At 40.8% G+C, this 21,294-nt stretch overlaps 1 protein-coding gene across 2 annotated transcripts in view; it reads right to left on the reverse strand.

The window, feature by feature from the left end:
- The window catches only part of LOC137424750 (SEC24 homolog B, COPII component), a 125,702-nt gene that overhangs the window by 45,935 nt on the left and 58,473 nt on the right, over positions 1 to 21,294 (reverse strand). For both annotated transcript variants that reach the window (XM_068112516.2, XM_068112515.2), the window contains 6 exons: positions 19,550 to 19,605; positions 16,277 to 16,483; positions 15,773 to 15,896; positions 12,087 to 12,245; positions 9,129 to 9,302; positions 5,645 to 5,755 (listed from right to left, as the gene is read on the reverse strand). In XM_068112516.2, the coding sequence (XP_067968617.2) occupies positions 5,645 to 5,755; positions 9,129 to 9,302; positions 12,087 to 12,245; positions 15,773 to 15,896; positions 16,277 to 16,483; positions 19,550 to 19,605 (831 nt within the window). The remainder of the gene's footprint in view (positions 1 to 5,644; positions 5,756 to 9,128; positions 9,303 to 12,086; positions 12,246 to 15,772; positions 15,897 to 16,276; positions 16,484 to 19,549; positions 19,606 to 21,294) is intronic.

The raw sequence follows: 21,294 nt of genomic DNA on the forward strand, positions 1-21,294 counted from the left end.
ATCTGCTTAACAGAAACTTTCCTCCTTCATGATGTCTCTGATTCCTTGGTATCTCTCCCAGGTTACTCCCTCCTCCGGTATGATAGACCTGAGCCTCGTCCTGGAGGTGGAGTTGCTATCTTTATAAAAAACTCTCTTCCTCACTCGCCCTGCACTGCCCTCTCTCAACCTCACCCCCAGGAATACCTTTGGCTACGGCTTCCCCTTCACTCCCACCTTTTGTTCATATGTGTGTTGTACCATCCACCAAACAATGATGACTCCATCTACATCTCGCGGTCTGATAATATGGACCAACTTCTATCTACCCATCCCAACTCTCTCTTCCTCATATGTGGTGATTTCAATTGTCACCATGCCAGTTGGCTTGGTGTGGGTACCTCTCTCACCAGCCATGGCTCTTCAGCAAAGGACTTCTGCGACTCACTAGGACTGACACAATCTGTCAATTTCCCGACCCGTATCTCAGTCAACGGAGCATCTTCTCTTCTGGACTTGGTTATGACTAGAGTCCCTGTATAAAGAGAGTTGCGCCATGCGCTGACCCGAGATTTCTGGTCACGTGATTTCGTGGCGCCATTTTGTGTCTAACTTCACCGTGCGTGAACGTCAGCTTGGTACGGCAATGTTGTTTATTGCCAAACAAAATGACTGGTTGTTCTGCTTTTGGTTGTTCAAACCAATCTGGGAAATACAAGATGTATAGATTTCCAAGTGATAAAGTCAGAAATATGGAAAAGAAATATGTCAGAATAAAAATAAAAATAATAAAGTCAGAAATATATATATATAAAAATATATAAATATATATAAATATATATAAATATAAATATATAAATATAAATATATATTATATAAAATAATATATTATAAAATATATTATATTTATATTATATATATTATATATATTATTATAATATATATAATATATATATATTATATATATTATTATATATATATTATTATATATATAATAATATATATATTATTATTATATAATATATATATATATATATAATATATAATATAATAATATATATATAATATTAATATATATATATATATAATATATAATTATATAATAATATATAATATATATATACATATATATATATAATATATATTATTATATATATTATTATATATATATAAAATATATATTATTAGATATATACTGTATATATAATATATATATATTATATATATTATATATATTATTATATATATTATATATATATATATATATTATATATATATTATATATATTAAAATAATAATATATTATATAAAAAATATATAAAATATTATATAATTTTATAAAATATATAAAAAATATAAATATATATAAAATATATATATAAATATATAAATATAAAAATATATAAAAATAATAAAATAAAAATTATAAATAATAAAAAAATAACAAAATAATAAAAAGTCAGAAATATGGCAATACCACGTACAGAATTTGTTTTAAGTGTGTTAGACTATATGTCGGCTGGAAGTCCTACACCGGAATTGCTCTCGGCACCCTTTAAAAAATATTGGATATGCCCACACTCCTTTCTAAAAGTTATTAAAATTCAGAGAACGACAGCATTGGTTTGTCTTACTTATAAATGTTAGCTCTTATATGCAGTGTTGGCTTGTAATATGCATTGCCATACCACTTTTAATATCACCACACAGCTCTTTTTCACGGCAACAGCTGAGTTTTTGACAAAACAAATATCACCTGTATGTAATAATAAGACTAAATATGTGTAGTAAATTTTTTTTTAGCAGGTTTAGAATATATCACCCCATATCGCGAATGTACATGTATATCTAATCCAACACACTTAGACACAAAATGGCGTCCAAATTTGAGTTGACACAACTCTCTATATACAGGGACTCTAGTTATGACTAACTTCCCTGAAAACGTCTGCTGCTCTTCTTCTGCTCCAATCGGCTCATCTGATCATGTGCTTGTTAAAGTGGGCATCTCTCTGACCATTCTCAGAGAGCCTCCTCAGCGTCGACGAGTCTGGCATTTCACTCAGGCCAACTGGCATGGTCTTCATGCAGCCATCAATCATCTGGACTGGTCTCCCATCTCTACCGCCTCTGACATCAACTCATCCTGGGAATTCCTCCAAAGTAAATTGCTCTCTCTCATGCACAGATTTATCCCATCTCGTCTTCAGTTGTCATACCCTTCCTCCCGTCCATGGTACACGGAATCTTATGGTGAGGCTGTTGCCCAGAAACAACTTGCTTTCGTCTCCTGGAAAGCAAATCCAACGGAAGGAAATCTCATTTCCTTTCACAAAGCCCGAAACAAGTGTGTGTCCACTGTCCACCCTCAGGAGAGCCAGGAAACAGTCTCCCCGTTCTCAAGACCGAACTCTCTTATCTGTCTCCCTCTTCCAAATCCAGGTGGCGTCTGGACAAATCTGTTTCTGGTGTTTGTTCCCCCTCCATCCCCTCCCTCACCTCAAACGGCTACACGGCTGACTCCGCACGTGAAAAAGCTGAATGCCTCAACTCTGTGTTTGCCTCTAAATCTTGTGTCCCAAACCCGTCCCTCTCTGTACCCACCGTACCCAGTCGTACCCAGCTGCTCCTGAACTCTGTGTGCTTTCCCCCTGACAAGGTGGAAAAGTTTCTGTCAACCCTCGACTATGATTCTGCAACTGGACCTGATGGCATCAGCCCACGGGTCCTAAAATCCTGTTCCTCCGCTCTTTCACTCCCTCTCTCTGTTCTCTTCACCCTCTCTTTTGCTCAAGGTCTTCTGCCATCTGCTTGGAAATCAGCTAACATCACCGCTTTGCACAAAAAAGGTGCAAAAACAGATCCTAGCAACTACAGACCAATCAGCCTTCTCCCAATTATCAGCAAAGTCATGGATTCCATCATTGCTTCGGCTATGAAATCTTTCCTCTTCTCCAATGGCTTGATCTCTGATCATCAATTTGATTTCAGACCTGGTCACTCTACTCTGGACATGCTGCTTCTGCTTTCTCAACAATGGATGGAGGTCCTCAATGCCAAACAGGAAATTAGAGCTGTCTCCCTTGACATAGCACGTGCCTTCGATGCGGTCTGGCACCCCGCTCTTCTCACCAAACTCTCCTCCTTTGGTATCCATGGAAATCTCCACGCAGGGCTGGCGGACTTCCTCTCTAGTCGTAGTCAACGTGTGGCCCTGAATGGTTTTCTCTCATCTCCTCTTCCTGTTCAGGCTGGAGTTCCCCAAGGCAGTGTTCTGGGCCCTGTGCTTTTTCTGGTCTTCATCAATGATCTCTCTGACTCTCTTGAAAATCCTCTCTATCTCTTTGCTGATGACTCTACTCTATGTCGCTCCATTCCTCATCCCTCAGATCGGCAGTCTGCAACCTCCTCACTCTCTGCAGACCTGGACAAAATCACAGACTGGGCAAACAAGTGGAACATGTCTTTCAATCCTGACAAATCTCACACTCTTACGATGTCTCTCCGAAAAGACCGACTGGACAACCCTCCCATCCACTTTCTGAATAATCCTCTCCAAGAAGTTCTGTCACTCAAGCTTTTGGGTCTCACTATCTGCCATGATCTTTCCTGGGAAAACCACATTTCAAATCTGGCCTCCAAAGCCGGTCGCCGACTGGGCATCCTGCGTCGTGAGAAGTCCTTCCTTGGCACACCTGAGCTCCTCACCACATACAAGGCTTTCATCCACAGCTCAATGGAATACTGCTCTCCCCTCTGGGCTGGTGCTCCTGCCTCAAACCTAGCTCGTCTTCATGCTGTTGAAACCAAAGCGTTCAGAATCATTGGAATCTCCCGCGATGAAGCTAACTCCAAGGGCCTTTCACTCACTCACCGCAGGCAGGTTGGTGGTCTTTCCGTCTTCTACCGACTCCTCGCCAGCCTTGCCCCCCCCCCCCCAGCTCTCTCTGGGCTCTGTCCCCCAAATATTCCTACAGGTCGCACAAGATCTGCCTGCATCCCTTTTATGGTTAAACTGCCAAAATCAAGACTCTCTGCTCACCTTCAGTCCTTCATTCCTCTTTTCTCCCACCTCTGGAACAAACTCCCTCACTCTCTTCAATCCCACTCCACCCCCTGTGCTGTCTTTCCCTCGCGGTCCCCCTGTACTGTCTTTCCCTCGCGGTCCCCCTGTGCTGTCTTTCCCTCGTGGTCCCCCTGTACTGCCTTTCCCTCGTGGTCCCCCTGTACTGTCTTTCCCTCGCGGTCCCCCTGTACTCTCTTTCCCTCGCGGTCCCCCTGTGCTGTCTTTCCCTCGTGGTCCCCGTGTGCTGTCTTTCCCTCGTGGTCCCCGTGTGCTGTCTTTCCCTCGTGGTCCCAGTGTGCTGTCTTTCCCCTCGTGGTCCCCGTGTGCTGTCTTTCCCTCGTGGTCCCAGTGTGCTGTCTTTCCCTCGTGGTCCCCGTGTGCTGTCTTTCCCTCGTGGTCCCCGTGTGCTGTCTTTCCCTCATGGTCCCAGTGTGCTGTCTTTCCCTCGTGGTCCCCGTGTGCTGTCTTTCCCTCGTGGTCCCAGTGTGCTGTCTTTCCCTCGTGGTCCCCGTGTGCTGTCTTTCCCTCGTGGTCCCCGTGTGCTGTCTTTCCCTCGTGGTCCCAGTGTGCTGTCTTTCCCTCGTGGTCCCCGTGTGCTGTCTTTCCCTCGTGGTCCCCGTGTGCTGTCTTTCCCTCGTGGTCCCAGTGTGCTGTCTTTCCCTCGTGGTCCCCGTGTGCTGTCTTTCCCTCGTGGTCCCCCTGTACTGTCTTTCCCTCGTGGTCCCCCTGTACTGTCTTTCCCTCTCGGTCCCCCTGTGCTGTCTTTGCCTCGTGGTCCCCATGTGCTGTCTTTCCCTCGTGGTCCCCGTGTGCTGTCTTTCCCTCATGGTCCCCCTGTACTGTCTTTCCCTCGCGGTCCCCCTGTGCTGTCTTTCCCTCGTGGTCCCCCTGTGCTGTCTTTCCCTCGTGGTTGTCAGCTCTTTCACGAGCCTCGATTCAGTATACAAAAAACAAAAAAAAAACCCTCCAGGTCTTTAAAACAGCTGTTCACCACCATCTCTTATCTTCCCCCATCCAAAACCTTGATGTTCTCTACCCCCGCTAATTTCACCCCAAATCCACTTTTTTGAAATACCAACTTCTGTCCTGGAAGTCCTTGGTGTCCTTGTGTTTTATACTTCTCCCCCATTCCCACGCCTCCTCCCCCCAAGCCCTCTCCCTCCCACACATCTCCCTGCTCTCAAATGTTGTGCTTGCGTGCTTCCCCTTCTCTCCCCATCTTGTCTTCCGCTCCCTCTTTTTATATATTTTGTTTGTCTGTTTGATTTGTTTGTGAAATTAATGTTAGCTCTTTCACGAGCCTCGATTCTGTATACAACAAAAAAAAAAAACCCCCCCACTTTTCGCTTCACACACTCGGGGGTTAAAAAAAAGGGTTAGAATTTGCTGCCATGTTCAAAAGAATCTCCCAGTTATTCAACCTTACTATCACTTTTACCATCAGGATCGTTCCTATTAGTAGTGTGCTTGTATATCTAATTAAAAGTTATGAATCAGGATGTTATTTCATTTGTAAGAACTAATAAAGCTCAAAATGCTTAGAATTAAAATAGGGCCAAATATCAGTGAGAAAAGCCTTGACATGAGAATGATAATTACCCATGTTAGCCAGAAGGCAAGTGACAGCTTGAACATCTGCTCCGTCGTATACGTCTGACAAAGAGGTAACAACGGGGAGGCAAAGTGTGTGTACACGAATCCGCCGGTCACCTGCACACAAATAAAAAAGTCAATTGTACAACTATATATCATCATGTCGCAATAATATAATAAAATCCCATCACAACTATGAAATGTGCAAAGATAATGATCACATATCTTTGCACATTTAATAGTTTTCATCTTTAATCACATACAGATAATGCAAGAATAGCTACTCTGTTCTGTGGCTGAAACCTCAAATCTGAGCTTTTGTTTTCACACAATTTTTCATACAAGTTTGGAAACAAGTTTATTGCTGAATGAGCATGCACACATACAAGTTGTGAGAACATCAGTAAAATAGAAAATAGAATTTGATGTGAATGCATCAATGGATATGCCTCCGCCCATGTTAGATATCAACCCACTGTTAGGTTTTATCTCAATTAAAGGTAATGTGAAAAATTAAAGGTCACATGAGAGAGAGAGAGAGAATGTGAAAAAAGATTAGTAGAAGAGAGAAAACATCAGATGCCTTTAACTTCAGTTATGATCTGCAAAATTATTTTAAAATAACATGACCTTTGACCTGTTGAATGCAAAATTGAATCAGTTCATCTTTGCATCACAGTCCATACTTGTGCCAAGTTTGGTTGAAATCCCTTCAGTTGTTCACAAGTTATCGCGGTAACAACAATCTGCTACAGACGTACGCATGCACAGACGGACAACGTGAAAACATAATGTGTACAGTATATAAATACAGTATAAAATCCAAACATATTGAGGATATGTACAGTCTATAAATACAGTATAAAATCCAAACCTATTGAGGATATGTACAGTATATAAATACAGTATAAAATCCAAACCTATTGAGGATGTGTACAGTATATAAATACAGTATAAAATCCAAACCCATTGAGGATGTGTACAGTATATAAATAAATACAGTATAAAATCCAAACCCATTAAGGATGTGTACAGTATATAAATACAGTATAAAATCCAAACCTATTGAGGATGTGTACAGTATAAAAATACAGTATAAAATCCAAACCTATTGAGGATGTGTACAGTATAAAAATACAGTATAAAATCCAAACCTATTGAGGATATGTACAGTATATAAATACAGTATAAAATCCAAACCCATTAAGGATGTGTACAGTATAGAAATAGAGTATAAAATCCAAACCTATTGAGGATGTGTACAGTATAAAAATACAGTATAAAATCCAAACCCATTGAGGATGTGTACAGTATATAAATAGAGGATAAAATCAAAACCCATTGAGGATGTGTACAGTATATAAATAAAAACAGTATAAAATCCAAACCCATTAAGGATGTGTACAGTATATAAATAAATACAGTATAAAATCCAAACCCATTGAGGATGTGTGCAGTATATAAATAAATACAGTATAAAATCCAAACCCATTAGGGATGTGTACAGTATATAAATAAATACAGTATAAAATCCAAACCCATTAAGGATGTGTACAGTATATAAATAAATACAGTATAAAATCCAAACCCATTAAGGATGTGTACAGTATATAAATAAATACAGTATAAAATCCAAACCCATTAAGGATGTGTACAGTATATAAATAAATACAGTATAAAATCCAAACCCATTAAGGATGTGTACAGTATATAAATAAATACAGTATAAAATCCAAACCCATTAAGGATGTGTACAGTATATAAATACAGTATAAAATCCAAACCCATTAAGGATGTGTACAGTATATAAATACAGTATAAAATCCAAACCCATTAATTATGTGTACAGTATATAAATAGAGTATAAAATCCAAACCCATTAAGGATGTGTACAGTATATAAATAGAGTATAAAATCCAAACCCATTAAGGATGTGTACAGTATATAAATAAAAATAGTATAAAATCCAATCCAATTAAGGATGTGTACAGTATATAAATAAAAACAGTATAAAATCCAAACCCATTAATTATGTGTACAGTATATAAATAGAGTATAAAATCCAAACCCATTGAGGATGTGTACAGTATATAAATAAAAACAGTATAAAATCCAAACCCATTAAGGATGTGTGCAGTATATAAATAAATATAACCACCTTTAGAGGCCATTTTTCCCCGCAGAGCGGGGGTTGGCCTTTTTCGGGAACCGTGGTTGTTGTTGTTTTTTGGTCCCCTTTTTGAAGCAATGTTTTACGGCCGGATGCCCTTCCTGCCGCCAACCCTTTTTGCCGCCTTTAACGACAAACAGGGAATTGCCAGTGAACTGGTACTCAATTAGCCGACCTCGGAAGGATGACAGGCTGAGTCAACCCCCCTGGCGTTAATTCAGCGATCGACCGGGATTCGAACCCAGGATCCTAGGATCCTAAGCCGGCACCCTAGCCGCTAGCCCAATAATATATTTATTTTATACTGTATTTATATACTGTACATATCCTCAACAGTATAAAATCCAAACCCATGCAGTATATAAATAAATACAGTATAAAATCCAAACCCATTGAGGATGTGTACACTGTACAGTATATAAATAAAAACAGTATAAAATCCAAACCCATTAAGGATGTGTACAGTATATAAATACAGTATAAAATCCAAACCCATTAAGGATGTGTACAGTATAGAAATAGAGTATAAAATCCAAACCCATTAAGGATGTGTACAGTAAATAAAAACAGTATAAAATCCAAACCCATTGAGGATGTGTACAGTAAATAAATACAGTATAAAATCCAAACCCATTAAGGATGTGTACAGTATATAAATACAGTATAAAATCCAAACCCATTAAGGATGTGTACAGTATATAAATACAGTATAAAATCCAAACCCATTAAGGATGTGTACAGTATAGAAATAGAGTATAAAATCCGAAGCCTTTGAGGATGTGTACAGTATAGAAATAGAGTATAAAATCCAAACCCATTAAGGATGTGTACAGTATAGAAATAGAGTATAAAATCCAAACCCATTAAGGATGTGTGCAGTATATAAATACAGTATAAAATCCAAACCCATTAAGGATGTGTACAGTATATAAATACAGTATAAAATCCAAACCCATTAAGGATGTGTACAGTAAATAAATACAGTATAAAATCCAAACCCATTAAGGATGTGTACAGTATATAAATACAGTATAAAATCCAAACCCATTAAGGATGTGTGCAGTATATAAATACAGTATAAAATCCAAACCCATTAAGGATGTGTACAGTATAGAAATAGAGTATAAAATCCAAACCCATTGAGGATGTGTGCAGTATATAAATACAGTATAAAATCCAAACCCATTGAGGATGTGTGCAGTATATAAATACAGTATAAAATCCAAACCCATTGAGGATGTGTACAGTATATAAATACAGTATAAAATCCAAACCCATTAAGGATGTGTGCAGTATATAAATACAGTATAAAATCCGAACCCTTTGAGGATGTGTAGAGTAGAGCAGCTTGGAACGAGGCAGTGTTACAGTTGGAGAGAGAGTCCTCAACACTGATCTGTACAGCAAATCCAGCATCAGGGTTCACATTGGGTAGCGACAGCAGGTCAGTGGAGCGGACAAACAAGTTCCCATGGAATGTGTGCACAGATAGTCCTGAATTGAACACATCAATTTCGTGTTTAGTGATGAATACCATGAAATCAAAAAACACAAACTAGGTTATACACCCAATGTCATGGTCTTCCTCCGTTGTTTGCAGCACGTGGCTTTGGGTAGCAACATTGGCTGGTGAGGGGGAGGGAGAGCAATGCCGCTGATGCAGTGCCTCCTGTAGGTTAGAGTAGGAATTTTTAAATGATTGCGGGTGAGAGCGATGGCTCGCACACTCTTTGTGAAGCACACCTTGGGATGTTTAACGTCAACCAACTAATGCCGGCAGATGGGACACCCAGTTTAACATACATCTGAAGGACAGTGCACACAGTGATGATACACCCAGTCTGTGAAACACTAGGATGACAGTTTATAGCTGAGTCGACAATCGACCCCAGGCTAGACAGCTCAGAGACGAGTGTATGTACCTCTAGCCAATCCTGCCAGCCCCTTGTGTTGTAAGGATTGAGGCTAATATCAGAAGCAGTGGAGACGGAAAAGCATTTTTCAATTTTTGTATGCAAAGACAGGATCATGGAAGATCAGGAAGGTAATGTAACATGGGGAATAAAGGCAATGGACAGGGAGTGAGACAATTGGTGGACAGAAAAGGCAAGGTAATGAATGATTAAATGAATGATGAAAGAAACAAAACATTACACAAAACATTACACAAAAGAAACAACATAACCGCTTAACACAAAAAAGGTGCAAAAACAGATCCTTGCAACTACAGACTGATCAGCTTGCTCCCAATAATCAGCAAGGTCATGGAATCAATCATCGCTTCTGACATCAAATCCTTCCTCTTCTCCAATGGCTTGATCTCGGATCATCAATTTGGATTCAGACCAGGTCATTCTACTCTGGACATGCTGCTTCTGCTGTCTTAACAATGGATGGAGGTACTTAATGTCAAACACGAAATCAGAGCCGTCTCCCTTGACATATCACGTGCCTTCGATACGGTCTGGCTCCATGCTCTGCTCACCAAACTCTCCTCCTATGGTATCCATGGAAATCTCCACGTATGGCTTGCGGACTTCCTCTCTGGTCGAAGTCAACGTGTGGCCCTGAATGGATTTCTCTCATCTCCCCTTCCTGTTCAGGCTGGAGATCCCCAAGGCAGTGTTCTGGGCCCTGTGCTTTTTTTGGTCTTCATCAATGATCTCTCCGACTCTCTGGAAAATCCTCTCTATCTCTTTGCTGATGACTCCACTCTCTGCCGCTCCATACCTCATCCCTCAGATTGGCAATCTGCAGCCTCCTCACTCTCTGCAGACCTGGATAAAATCACATACTGGTCAAACAAGAGGAACATGTCCTTCAATCCTGACAAATCTCACACTCTTACAATGTCTCTACGAAAAGACCGACTGGACAACCCCCCCATATACTTTCTCAACAATCCTCTTCAATAAGTTCTGTCACTCAATCTATTGGGTCTCACTATCTGCCATGACCTTTCCTGGGAAAACCACATTTCCAAGCTGGCCTCCAAAGCCAGTCGCCAATTGGGCATCCTCCGTCGTGTGAAGTCCTTCCTTGGTACACCTGAGCTCCTCACCACAGACAAGGCTTTCATCCGCAGCTCAATGGAATACTGCTCTCACCTCTGGGCTGGTGCTCCTGCGTCATACCAAGCTCAGCTTCACGCTGTAGAAGCCAAAGCTTTCAGAATCATTGGAATCTCCCACGATTAAGCTAACTCCGAGGGCCTTTCACTCACTCACCGCAGGTGGTCTCTGTCTTCTACCGACTCCTCTCAGGCCTAGCTCCCCCAGCTCTATCTGAGCTCTGTCCCCCAAATATTCCTACAGGTTGCACAAGATCTGCCAGTAACCCTCTTCTGGTGAAATTGCCAAAATCAAGACTCTCTGCTCACCTTTACTCCTTCATTCCTCTTTACTCCCACCTCTGGAACAAACTCCCTCACTCTCTTCAATCCCACTCCCCCCTCCAGGTCTTTAAAAGAGCTGTTCACCACCATCTCTTATCTTCCCCCATCCAAAACCTTGATCTCTTCTACCCCCGTTAATTCACCCCAAATCCATCTTTTTTTTGAAATACCGACTTTTTTCTTTCCTGGAAATTCCAGCAGTGTCCATGTATTTTATACTTCCCGCCCCCCCCACCCCCGCCTTCCCATGCCTCCTCCCCCCAAGCCCTCTCCCTCCCACAGATCTTCCGTTGTCCCTGTTCTCTGCTGTTGTACTTGTGTGCTTACCTCTCTCTCCCCATATCTTCTGTTTTATGTGTCGATTTTTCTTTTTGTGATTAATGTTCGCTCTTACATGAGCCTCGATCTTGCATGCAATAAAAAAAAAAATATAAAAAAAGCCAGGAGAGGAACAGCAAAAAAAAGAGCATGGGTAGAGATGTAGAGCGAGGTGAGATGGTGGTGTCAGGCTTCCTTGAAACACTGCATGAAAGAGTGGGATTACTTCTATTAAAAGATGACTTTTATTGAAAATGAATTATAGCTATATTGGCAGGCCGACTGCAACTTCACTATTATGTAGAATAGCAGGACCACCAGTGATGTTGGGATCATAAAAATGCCTTTAAAATAAAATGGTGTCAGGGAAGTACCTTATAAAGTGTGAACGTTCTAATGAATAACTCTCCCTCAGAAACAATAAAGCAACTGATAACTGTGCCATTAATGTGTGATCAACAAACTTAGGTAAAACTTTTGGGAAAGTACAAGATGACAACATATTAATTTATGGGATGTCATACTCTCCCCAACCCATCCTCGTGCATATTCTCCCAAAGTCCCACCTGTAGTGCAACGGATCCTCATGACGGCCTCAAAACCAATCTTACGAGTGAGGTAACGGTGCAGGTCTGCACGAAGCCTCTTGACTTGTATGGGGCAGTGAATGTGGTGATAGCCAGGATAGTAGTAAACAGCCCCCGAAGAGTAACGCGACAAGCAAGCTGGAAGGCAGATAAAACAAAAATAAAATAAAAATAAAAGAATAAAAGACGGGACACACATAAGCATTATTGTTCGAACAGTTGCAAAACTAGAAAGGCCTTTAAACTTCAAGCACGTGCTTGCACACAAACACAGACAATTAAATGGCCGAGTTCAATATTTCTCTCAGCCATCCTTTTTGCTAAATGAGTTCCAAATTGAAGCAAAATAAAGAAAGTGCAAGATTATTTTAAATTGCATTGTGAAGCCATCCCACGGTATCAAACCTTTTAACAAAGAGGTCTCGCGAAACTTGAGGCCCATGGACAGATACGCGAGAAATAAAAATGGTCATGGAGTCGAGATATTTCTTGTGCACAAGATTCGTCCTTTCCAAATGAACATGTTGGTTTGCTGAAGGTTAGGGCAATAGATGCAACACACCTTTGTGCATGCAGCTTTATCAGCAATTGTATTTACAAAATAAAAACTCATCACTATCGGGACAATAGTACTCCAGCAAGCATTGAAAAGAGAAATGAGTGTGATAAGCATTATTTTTGCTGATGGGTGATGCATGAAGAGACTGAACAGGAGGATGAGATGGTGGTGCACATATAACATATATGACTAGTAATCTGAAGATTTGAGATGCTGACTGGAAGGATTCCATCGTTGGTGTCAGTTTCTCACTTTTCTTCTTCATTTGAGCAAAGAACACAGTTAAGCACAGTTTTCAGTGATGTTTGCTTCTTTCAACAGTAGATATGTTGTTCCACGGCTTACCCATCCTATCAAATCTCATAACATCCCATTCACACGCTCTTGACCGGTATATCAACCAGGTGTGTGTGTGTGTGTGTGTGTGTGTGTGTGTGTGTGTGTGTGTGTGTGTGTGTGTGTGTGTGTGCATCTACATACATATATACACGTGTATATGTATATATATATACTGTATATATTATCAGCTATTTTTCAGTCCACTGCTCGACGAAAGCCTTAGCATGTGGATGCCATATTGCTCCAATTGACTCTTCCCCAATATTTGTCTATTTCATCCATCCACCTTAGACAAGGCCATCCCCTGTTCTTGTTGCCATCCAAATAATGTGTTTGATAGGTGTCCACATATGCCAGCATGACATATATATATATATATATATATATATATAAACACACACACACACACACACACACACACACACACACACACACACACACACACACACACACACACACACACACACACACACACACACACACACACACACACACAGTTGTTCTGACTTGTATGAGTAAAGTAATCGATCTTTAGTATAAAAATAGCTATTTTGTAGTATTTGTTTAGTTAAGCGTGTTGTATTCCATGCAAATAAATATGTGTTGCGAATGTGTTCGATCAGTGTTCATATATGTTATTTTTACCTTGCACACACTACCCTAACCATTTTCATGGACATCGCAGCACAGAAACTCCTTTGCATCCTCTCTCGAATCCCTCATAGCCCTTAAAAACAGTTCAAACCAGTCCAGGGTACATCCTGTCAGGTGGCCAATCCATCATAATCAAGCCCTGACAGCACACTAAAACCCTGTATCCCAACAAACCACACAAATGGGCCAAACCAGGGATCGGTGCTCTAACAGACCAATCAGGTGAGAAGGGAGAACCCCCCATGGAAGTGGTGTGGGCCTGGCCAAGGGAGGAAAGATGCCATCAAAGCGGACATACACAAGAGGGTAAAAGTTGTCTTTGTTGAGAGCTTTGTCTGGTTCGAGTCATCTAGAACGAGAGCTTGAGATTATTTATGGTGAGCTCATCTCAGGAACTTGGGATATTCGTTGAGGATCGGGTCTGGAGAGTCCAGTCTTCTTTGGATTTCTCTTCATCATGCCCTGATTGGCGTCATGCCCTCATTAACGTATTTGGTCTTGGTGCCCTAACTTAATGGTCAGGAGTCCATGCTGCACTAATCTTCTGTGCCGAGGTGCAGTGTGTGGCACAGTGCTCGGAGGCATACGGAGCAGAGCCAGTGCTGGGGTGAGAAGGAACAAGACATAACGAGTCATTAAACCAGAGTCATTGAGGGCATCAGCTCAGCCGAGCCAGCGCAAGGTGTGACGGGGCTCGTCTAGTCCCACTTTTCTTCTTTCTTTCTGTCTCATCTTTATCTATCATTTCATTGTCCCAGATGTGTGATTAGCCCATATGTACATTGTAAGTACATATGGGCTAATCATTGTCCCATATGTTTCATTGTCCCATATGTACATTGTAAGTGATTGTTTAAGAAATGCGAAGGTGGGTATGTCCGTTGTCCGTGTAGGGGATAAGGGGGGATGTGATTGCCTAAACATATATGCCCCGTAAATTGCTCCTGAAAATGCATGTGAAAATCTTAATACAGTACATGGTGAAACGCATTTCGTGACCCGTCTAATCCTGTCTGTCCTGACGGTTGCGTGAGCCTGGGGAGGACAGTTGTGAACCCCTTGGAGGATAAAGCACATTCACGCAAGATCAAAGCAAGTTATGCCAAGTTATTCAGTTTAGCAATTAAGTTTATATCGTGTTCATGAGGATAGATGTGTGTTGCAAATGTGAGTTCGAACAAGTTCATGTTCTTTCCTTCTTTCACAATCTCATCTTGAACTATTTCTCTCAAAACACACACAAACTCGCCTTATGACTTCCCCATGTCCTTCGTTTAGCAGAGAAATTGAGGAGAATCCAACACAATTGGCTCAAGTAAGAGAGGAGACGCTAATTTCCTAGAAAAATTAATTTTTCTAATTTCCTAAGTCCGAGCTAATTTCCTAGCCTCCTTCCATTTCCAAGAAAAAGATTGCCTGCAGAGGCTGCTCCACCAATCAGGCACAGTTGCTAGACCGAAAGACAAGACTCGACCAATGACTATCATGGAGGGCTTCGACTACCCGCTCAGGTCCTGCCCCAATGAGGAGCCGCAAAACCGAGGGGCAAGGGTGGGGGGATAAAAGGAAGGAATGCACATAGTCAAACAGTTTTACACAGAGACGAACAGAGTGGTTGATAAAGGAGATTCCTTCGAACACGGACACAGACAAAGAAACACAGAGAGAGAATTCAAGGACGAACTGCTTTTCTCTCACTGCGCGTCTTCCACACTGCCCCAATGAGGAGACCTTTCCATGACGCTTCTTATTCTTCACCTTTTGACTTTTCTGACTTTCATTGCTTGATGTTCTTCCCACTCTTTCTGACTCTTTCCATTTCTTTCATCCATACTTTCCACAGCCTTCACCCACACACTGATGCACACCTCTGTTCCCGGCGCACCTTCAAGCAACTCAGTTGTCACCACGCCACCACAGAGCCACCGCCTCACCTCGTATCACCGCACAAGATTCCCACCAGACATGCAATTCATCGCATTCGCCCAGAGAATATACAGCCACATAATGTGGATCGCTATTTGTCACTTCAGTAGCATGCACCATCTCGTCATTCACGGTTTGCTGCGGTCATGAGCAACCCCCATTCACGTAAAGCACAGTAAAAACTCACACAGCGAAGCGATATCCATGTACTGATTGCCAAGAACAAACAGGTCCACAGCTATCTGCTGGCCTGAACATTCAAGGGCTAGGCGCTTGTAGAAATCTGTTGCTGGTCCAAGGTGTAGAATATTCTGTAAAATGAAATGTAAAAAACATCAAAAAGTTAACCACATCAAACTGTTGTCATGAAAAAAGTCAAAGATAGTGGACCAGCTGCCAATTACCTGCACTTTCACTTTTCAATTACTGTATACTTTTTCTGTACTTTCCATCCAACTCAACCATTATGTAACCACAAATATTCATGAATACATTTTGCAATATCTTGTAATTTTTATTGCTTGCTTTCCTTAAATGTTATAAATTTAAATCTTAAACTTAAATATTGTTTCGAGTTACTCCTCAAAATATCCACAATTTCCGATTGCAAAACTATCAATTTGTTGCGAGCTAAATGGACGTTAGCTTTTCTTGGGTTGCAGGTACACCAAAAATTAAGGACATAGCCTGCCTGAGAATCTGAGCGACGATTTGGGTCCTCACGTGGATGTAGTACTCCGACACCCAATGATGGTAACTGACTCAAAAAGACCGTCACACGGCCACCAACTGCAGCCATGAGAAGGTGGGCGGCACGTAAAGCTGGACCAAACGCACAACGGGTGTCACAAAGTTGAGTCACAGTGGCTGGTAAGGCCTGTAAGAGTTCCTGCACAATCTGGAGATGAAAAAAGTGGGTCAAAAATGCAAAACATTCATGAGCCCATCAATAAACAAAATCATACAATAAAACAAGAAGAGTTTTCACAAGGGAAAGAATCAAGGCATGCAATTAAAGGAAGCTGCGCATCATTGCATTAAGATTCTGACAAAATTGAGAAATTCTTACAAAAGGACATGTGTCATTTTCAATTTTTAGATTTTCATGTAAAGACATGTTTAGTATAAACCTATCTATATTGAATTTAATTTGGCAAAAACATAAGCTACAATCAGAATTTTCTAAATTGAAGATCTGAGTGGAAGAAGTACTAAAGTCACATTCTTCGGCAAATTGAGTTAGAACCACGAACTCCATATACAGTATAGTAACAAGCCATGTTTGTAATAATTTTGCATAGTGTTATTTTGTGACTTAAATAGTTCTTCTATTCGGGTTTTCAATTGGTAAACTCACTTCCGGTGCAGTAAACCCTTTTCAGTCAAAACAAGGTGGTGTAGATCGAATAAGTCACTCCGACATGAAGCAGTGCACACCCTTAACAAGCATTCTGAGTATTGCGCTGCAATACATGTCCCCTACCGGCAGTCTGTCGTCCGGAAAACTGTTGGGGAAATTACCAAAGTTCAAAGTGCCATAACTTTGTCAAAAATGATCGAAACGTCGTGAAGTTCGAACTTGATCTGTAACTTATCATGAGGAAACCATGTACTAAGTTTGAAATTATTAGCTTTTAAGAGTTTAGAAAAAAAGTCCGGAAAGCTGTTCTTTGCGTGACGGACTGACAGACGGACAGACTGACAGACTGACAGACGGAGGGACGGAATGCAAACCTATAGTCCCCTCCGGTGTACACCGGTAGGGGACTAATAACGATCTTGCAAATGTGCAAAATGCATATACGTGAGTAGAACCGCACTAGGTAGAGTGCATACCTCCGCCAGGCTGAACAGTTTACGTTTTGTATCCCATTGATAGGCCGGATCTGCATCCGAACCTGAACCAAAATCGAATCGGCTTGTTCTCGTCACACACCCAACTCATTAACCAAGTTTTGTCACAAGTCGTCCACAACTTTTTGTTTGAAATATCATGTTATTTATCGTTTTTGGCTCTATCACTCAACAGTGAAGAACCACCTTTAGAGGCAATTTTTCCCCGCAGAGCAGGGGTTGGCCTTTTTCGGGCACCTTGGTCCCCTTTTTGAAGCAATTTTTTATGGCCGGATGCTCTTCCTGCCACCAACCTGTTGGTAGCCTCTTGCGACACACAGGGAATTACCAGTGAACTGGTACTCAATTTGCCGACCTCTGAAGGATGACAGGCTGAGTCAACACCCCCCTGGCGTTAATTCAGCGATCGACCAGGATTTGAACTCAGGATCCTAGGATCCCAAGCTGGCACCCTAACCGCTAAGCCAACACCAGGCTTGTACTCAATAGTGAAGGATCACTTAAATAAAAAAAATAAAAAACTCATATCCCGAACCGGATCTTCACCAAAATCGAACCGATTCGTCCTTGTCACACATCCAAACCTGCCGAACAAGTTTCATCCAAATCCGTCCACAACTTTTTGAGATATCGTGCGATATATCTTCTTTTTTTTCTCCTTATCTCCCAATGGTGAAGATTCACTTAAAAAATTCTCGGATCCAGATCCGGATCTTCTTAAAATCAAATATTTTCGTCCGTGTCACATACCCAACCTCTCCACTAAATTCCGTCAGATTCCGTCCACAACTTTTTTGAGATATACAGTTCACAATTTATCTGGCACTGGCACTATGGATCCGGTATGGCACTTTGTATGGCAAATTGAGGCCGAAAGCAAGCTGAAGTAATCCCAAACCCGATAGAAAGATAAAAAATGTGATGAAATGTGAGTAAGGGCATGATTCAAACAGCTCGGTATTCTAATTTCTCATCACTCTCCTTGCTCACGCTTCCATGACAGGAGAATATAATAAAGGGACATTGGACACAGGCAGAGGCGGCCAGAAGAGCTGAAGAGGAGCCAATCACAGGAGTGGAGACTTTTGCACATCACAAATGCCCGTAGAGTCACTGACACGATGATTCAACCGAGAGTGTAAGCAGAAAGTGTCCCCAGGAAATCAGCAGCTCACGAGAATGGCAGCATATCATTGACTCCGCCTGCAGCTTTGCGAATGCGAGTGGTAAGCGAGTATGCACGGCACTGATGTGCAAGCCAATCAATCGGTTTTAGTTGCACATATTAATTATAGCAGGATTTATTAACCCCAATTATACGATTACTTTTACTACTACTCTAGGTTACATCTACTACTATGACTACTACCTCTACTCTAATGGCCCAAAGTATTGTGTTTTTGGCTAAAGTGTTTCCCAAACTAGCTGAACATGCTTGACGCTCGAATGAAGTGACAGCAATTTGTACTTTAGTGAAGGTGCTGATGATAACTGACCTACTCTGTGAAAAACACCACATGGGATCTTTGGTGTCCGGCAATTAATGCTAACAGATGGGACACCCGGTTTAAACATCCTTTCGAGGGACACCACGCACCGCACTTGTGAGGACGGCACCACCTGCCTGTGGAACACCATGGTGACTGTTTGTAGATGGGCCAAGATTCAAACCCAGGCTCGACAGCTCAGCAAGGATTGAGAAAAACCTCTAACTTCCCCTGCAGAAATACTGGGCCGTATTTGAGTGTTTTGTTAGGGGCAAAGTTTTGGTAGGGATTTTTGAGAGGTTGAATCCCGATGAAACGGAAAAATCATTTAATGTGTTTTTGAGCGCATGTACAAATGCTGAAAATACCCATAGACTTACTTTGATGGTGAGGACACACCCTTAAAACATGACAGTATTGTGTGGTAGGTTTTTGTTCCAACAATGAGTACTGCATGGCATCACACTAACGATATGATGGGATGAACACAATTTATGATGGCTGGAGTATGTAGTTAGTGAGTAAGTGAAAGAGTGAATAAGTGCAGATGAGCAAGCAATTGCTGAGATGACATATGCAGCTCAACGAGTAAAAAAAGGCCAGGTAAAGCAAAGTTAACTCACCTCCTTGTTTTCTTGCAGATTTACAAGCAAACCATCAGGTGTGGGAAGGAACATATCTGTGACACAGACGCATAAACAACAAAACTCAAAACAATGGCTTGGTCTGACCAATGCCTGGGATAAGACTGATAAGCCTGATTTATGGTTAATGAGCACATGTCAAAACAAATGTCACAAGGAAAGTATACAAGATGGGTGAGCTGTAGGGAAATTGGATGATAAAGTAAAATTCCACAATTGTACATTCATAAAGAAAATAATGAGCCATGTTGAGAAAAGGCATTGTCCTGCAGTGAACTGTAATACGCTGGTAGAGTCAAATCCAGTTATTCTTGGGATGAAAAGACAAAAAAAAGGCTGATTCAAATACAACCACAAGTTGGAGCTCAAGCTCATTGCTGCCACACAGCTACCTCCAGTGGACCAATGGAGGATCCGTATGAAGCCATGGCATGGAGCACCAGTATTGTACACCGCACCTTTCCTATGCCATCTCCAGGCGCTGCATAACGTCATTGCCAGGCACCGAAGGGGGCTCGGCAATGACGCACGCTGAAAGGGTACTCAGTTTTCACTCTGGTTGTTTGTTTTCTTGCTTTCTTGTTGTACACTGCACCTTTCCTATGCCATCTCCAGGCGCTGCATTACGTCATTGCCGGGCACCGAAGGGGGCTCGGCAATGACGCAAGCTGAAAGGGAGTACTACTCGGTTTTCACTCTGGTTGTTTTCTTGCTTTCTTTCTTTCTTGTTTGTCTGGGCTATATCTCAGCCATCCTTTGAGCGAGGAAGCTGACATTTCGGCACAATAGTGAGCAAGTACTTTGTCAAAAAAGGTATTTTTTGTTTTTTGATTTATCAATTAATTGATGAGTTATTTAATTATTAGCGATTAATTAAGTACTTATACATTTACTTTCTCTTCTGACCATTATCTCAGGCACCTTTTGAGTTAGGAAGCTGATATTTGGACATGACAATGACCAAGTGATTTGGCTGCAAACGCTATTTTTGATTTATTGATTAATCAATTAATCAATTTAGCTCTTTCACGAGCCTCGATTCTGCATACAAAATCGATTAATTATTTAATTATTTGATTAATGACTACTTCTTTTTTTTTTTTTTAGTTACAGATTCGGATGAAATGGTGGTGGTTTATGTGTTCTATTAGCGAATTGATGAATTATTTTATTTTTATTATTATTATTTATTTATTTTCATTATTATTTATTTATTTATTTTATTTCTCATCTGGGCAATATATCAGGCACCTTTTGAGATAGGAAGCTGATATTTGGACATGACAATGACCAAGTGATTTGGCTGTAAAAGGTATTTTTTATTTATTGATTAATTAATTAATCGAATAATTATTTTTTTAAAGTTACAGATTCGGATGAAATGGTGGTGGTTTATGTATTCCATGAGCCAATTGATTAACTTTTTTTTTTAATGATTATTATTTGTTTATTTTCATTATTAATCATTTATTTATTTTCTTTCTCATCTGGGCAATATCTCAGGCAGCTTTTGAGCTCGGAAGCTAATATTTGGACATGACAGTGACCAAGTAATGTGACTATGAAGGATATTTTTGATTTATTGATTAATCAATTAATTATTTAATTTTTTGTTAATGACTTATTTAATTAAATTTCTAAAAGATACATCTTCAGATGAAGCACTAGTGGTTTAGTTATGCTATTAGCCAATTGATTTAGAAAATATTTTATGATAATCTTTT

The sequence above is a fragment of the Myxine glutinosa genome, chromosome 4, assembly GCF_964187855.1.
Source record: "Myxine glutinosa chromosome 4, kmMyxGlut1.1, whole genome shotgun sequence".
Lineage (NCBI taxonomy): Eukaryota > Metazoa > Chordata > Myxini > Myxiniformes > Myxinidae > Myxine > Myxine glutinosa.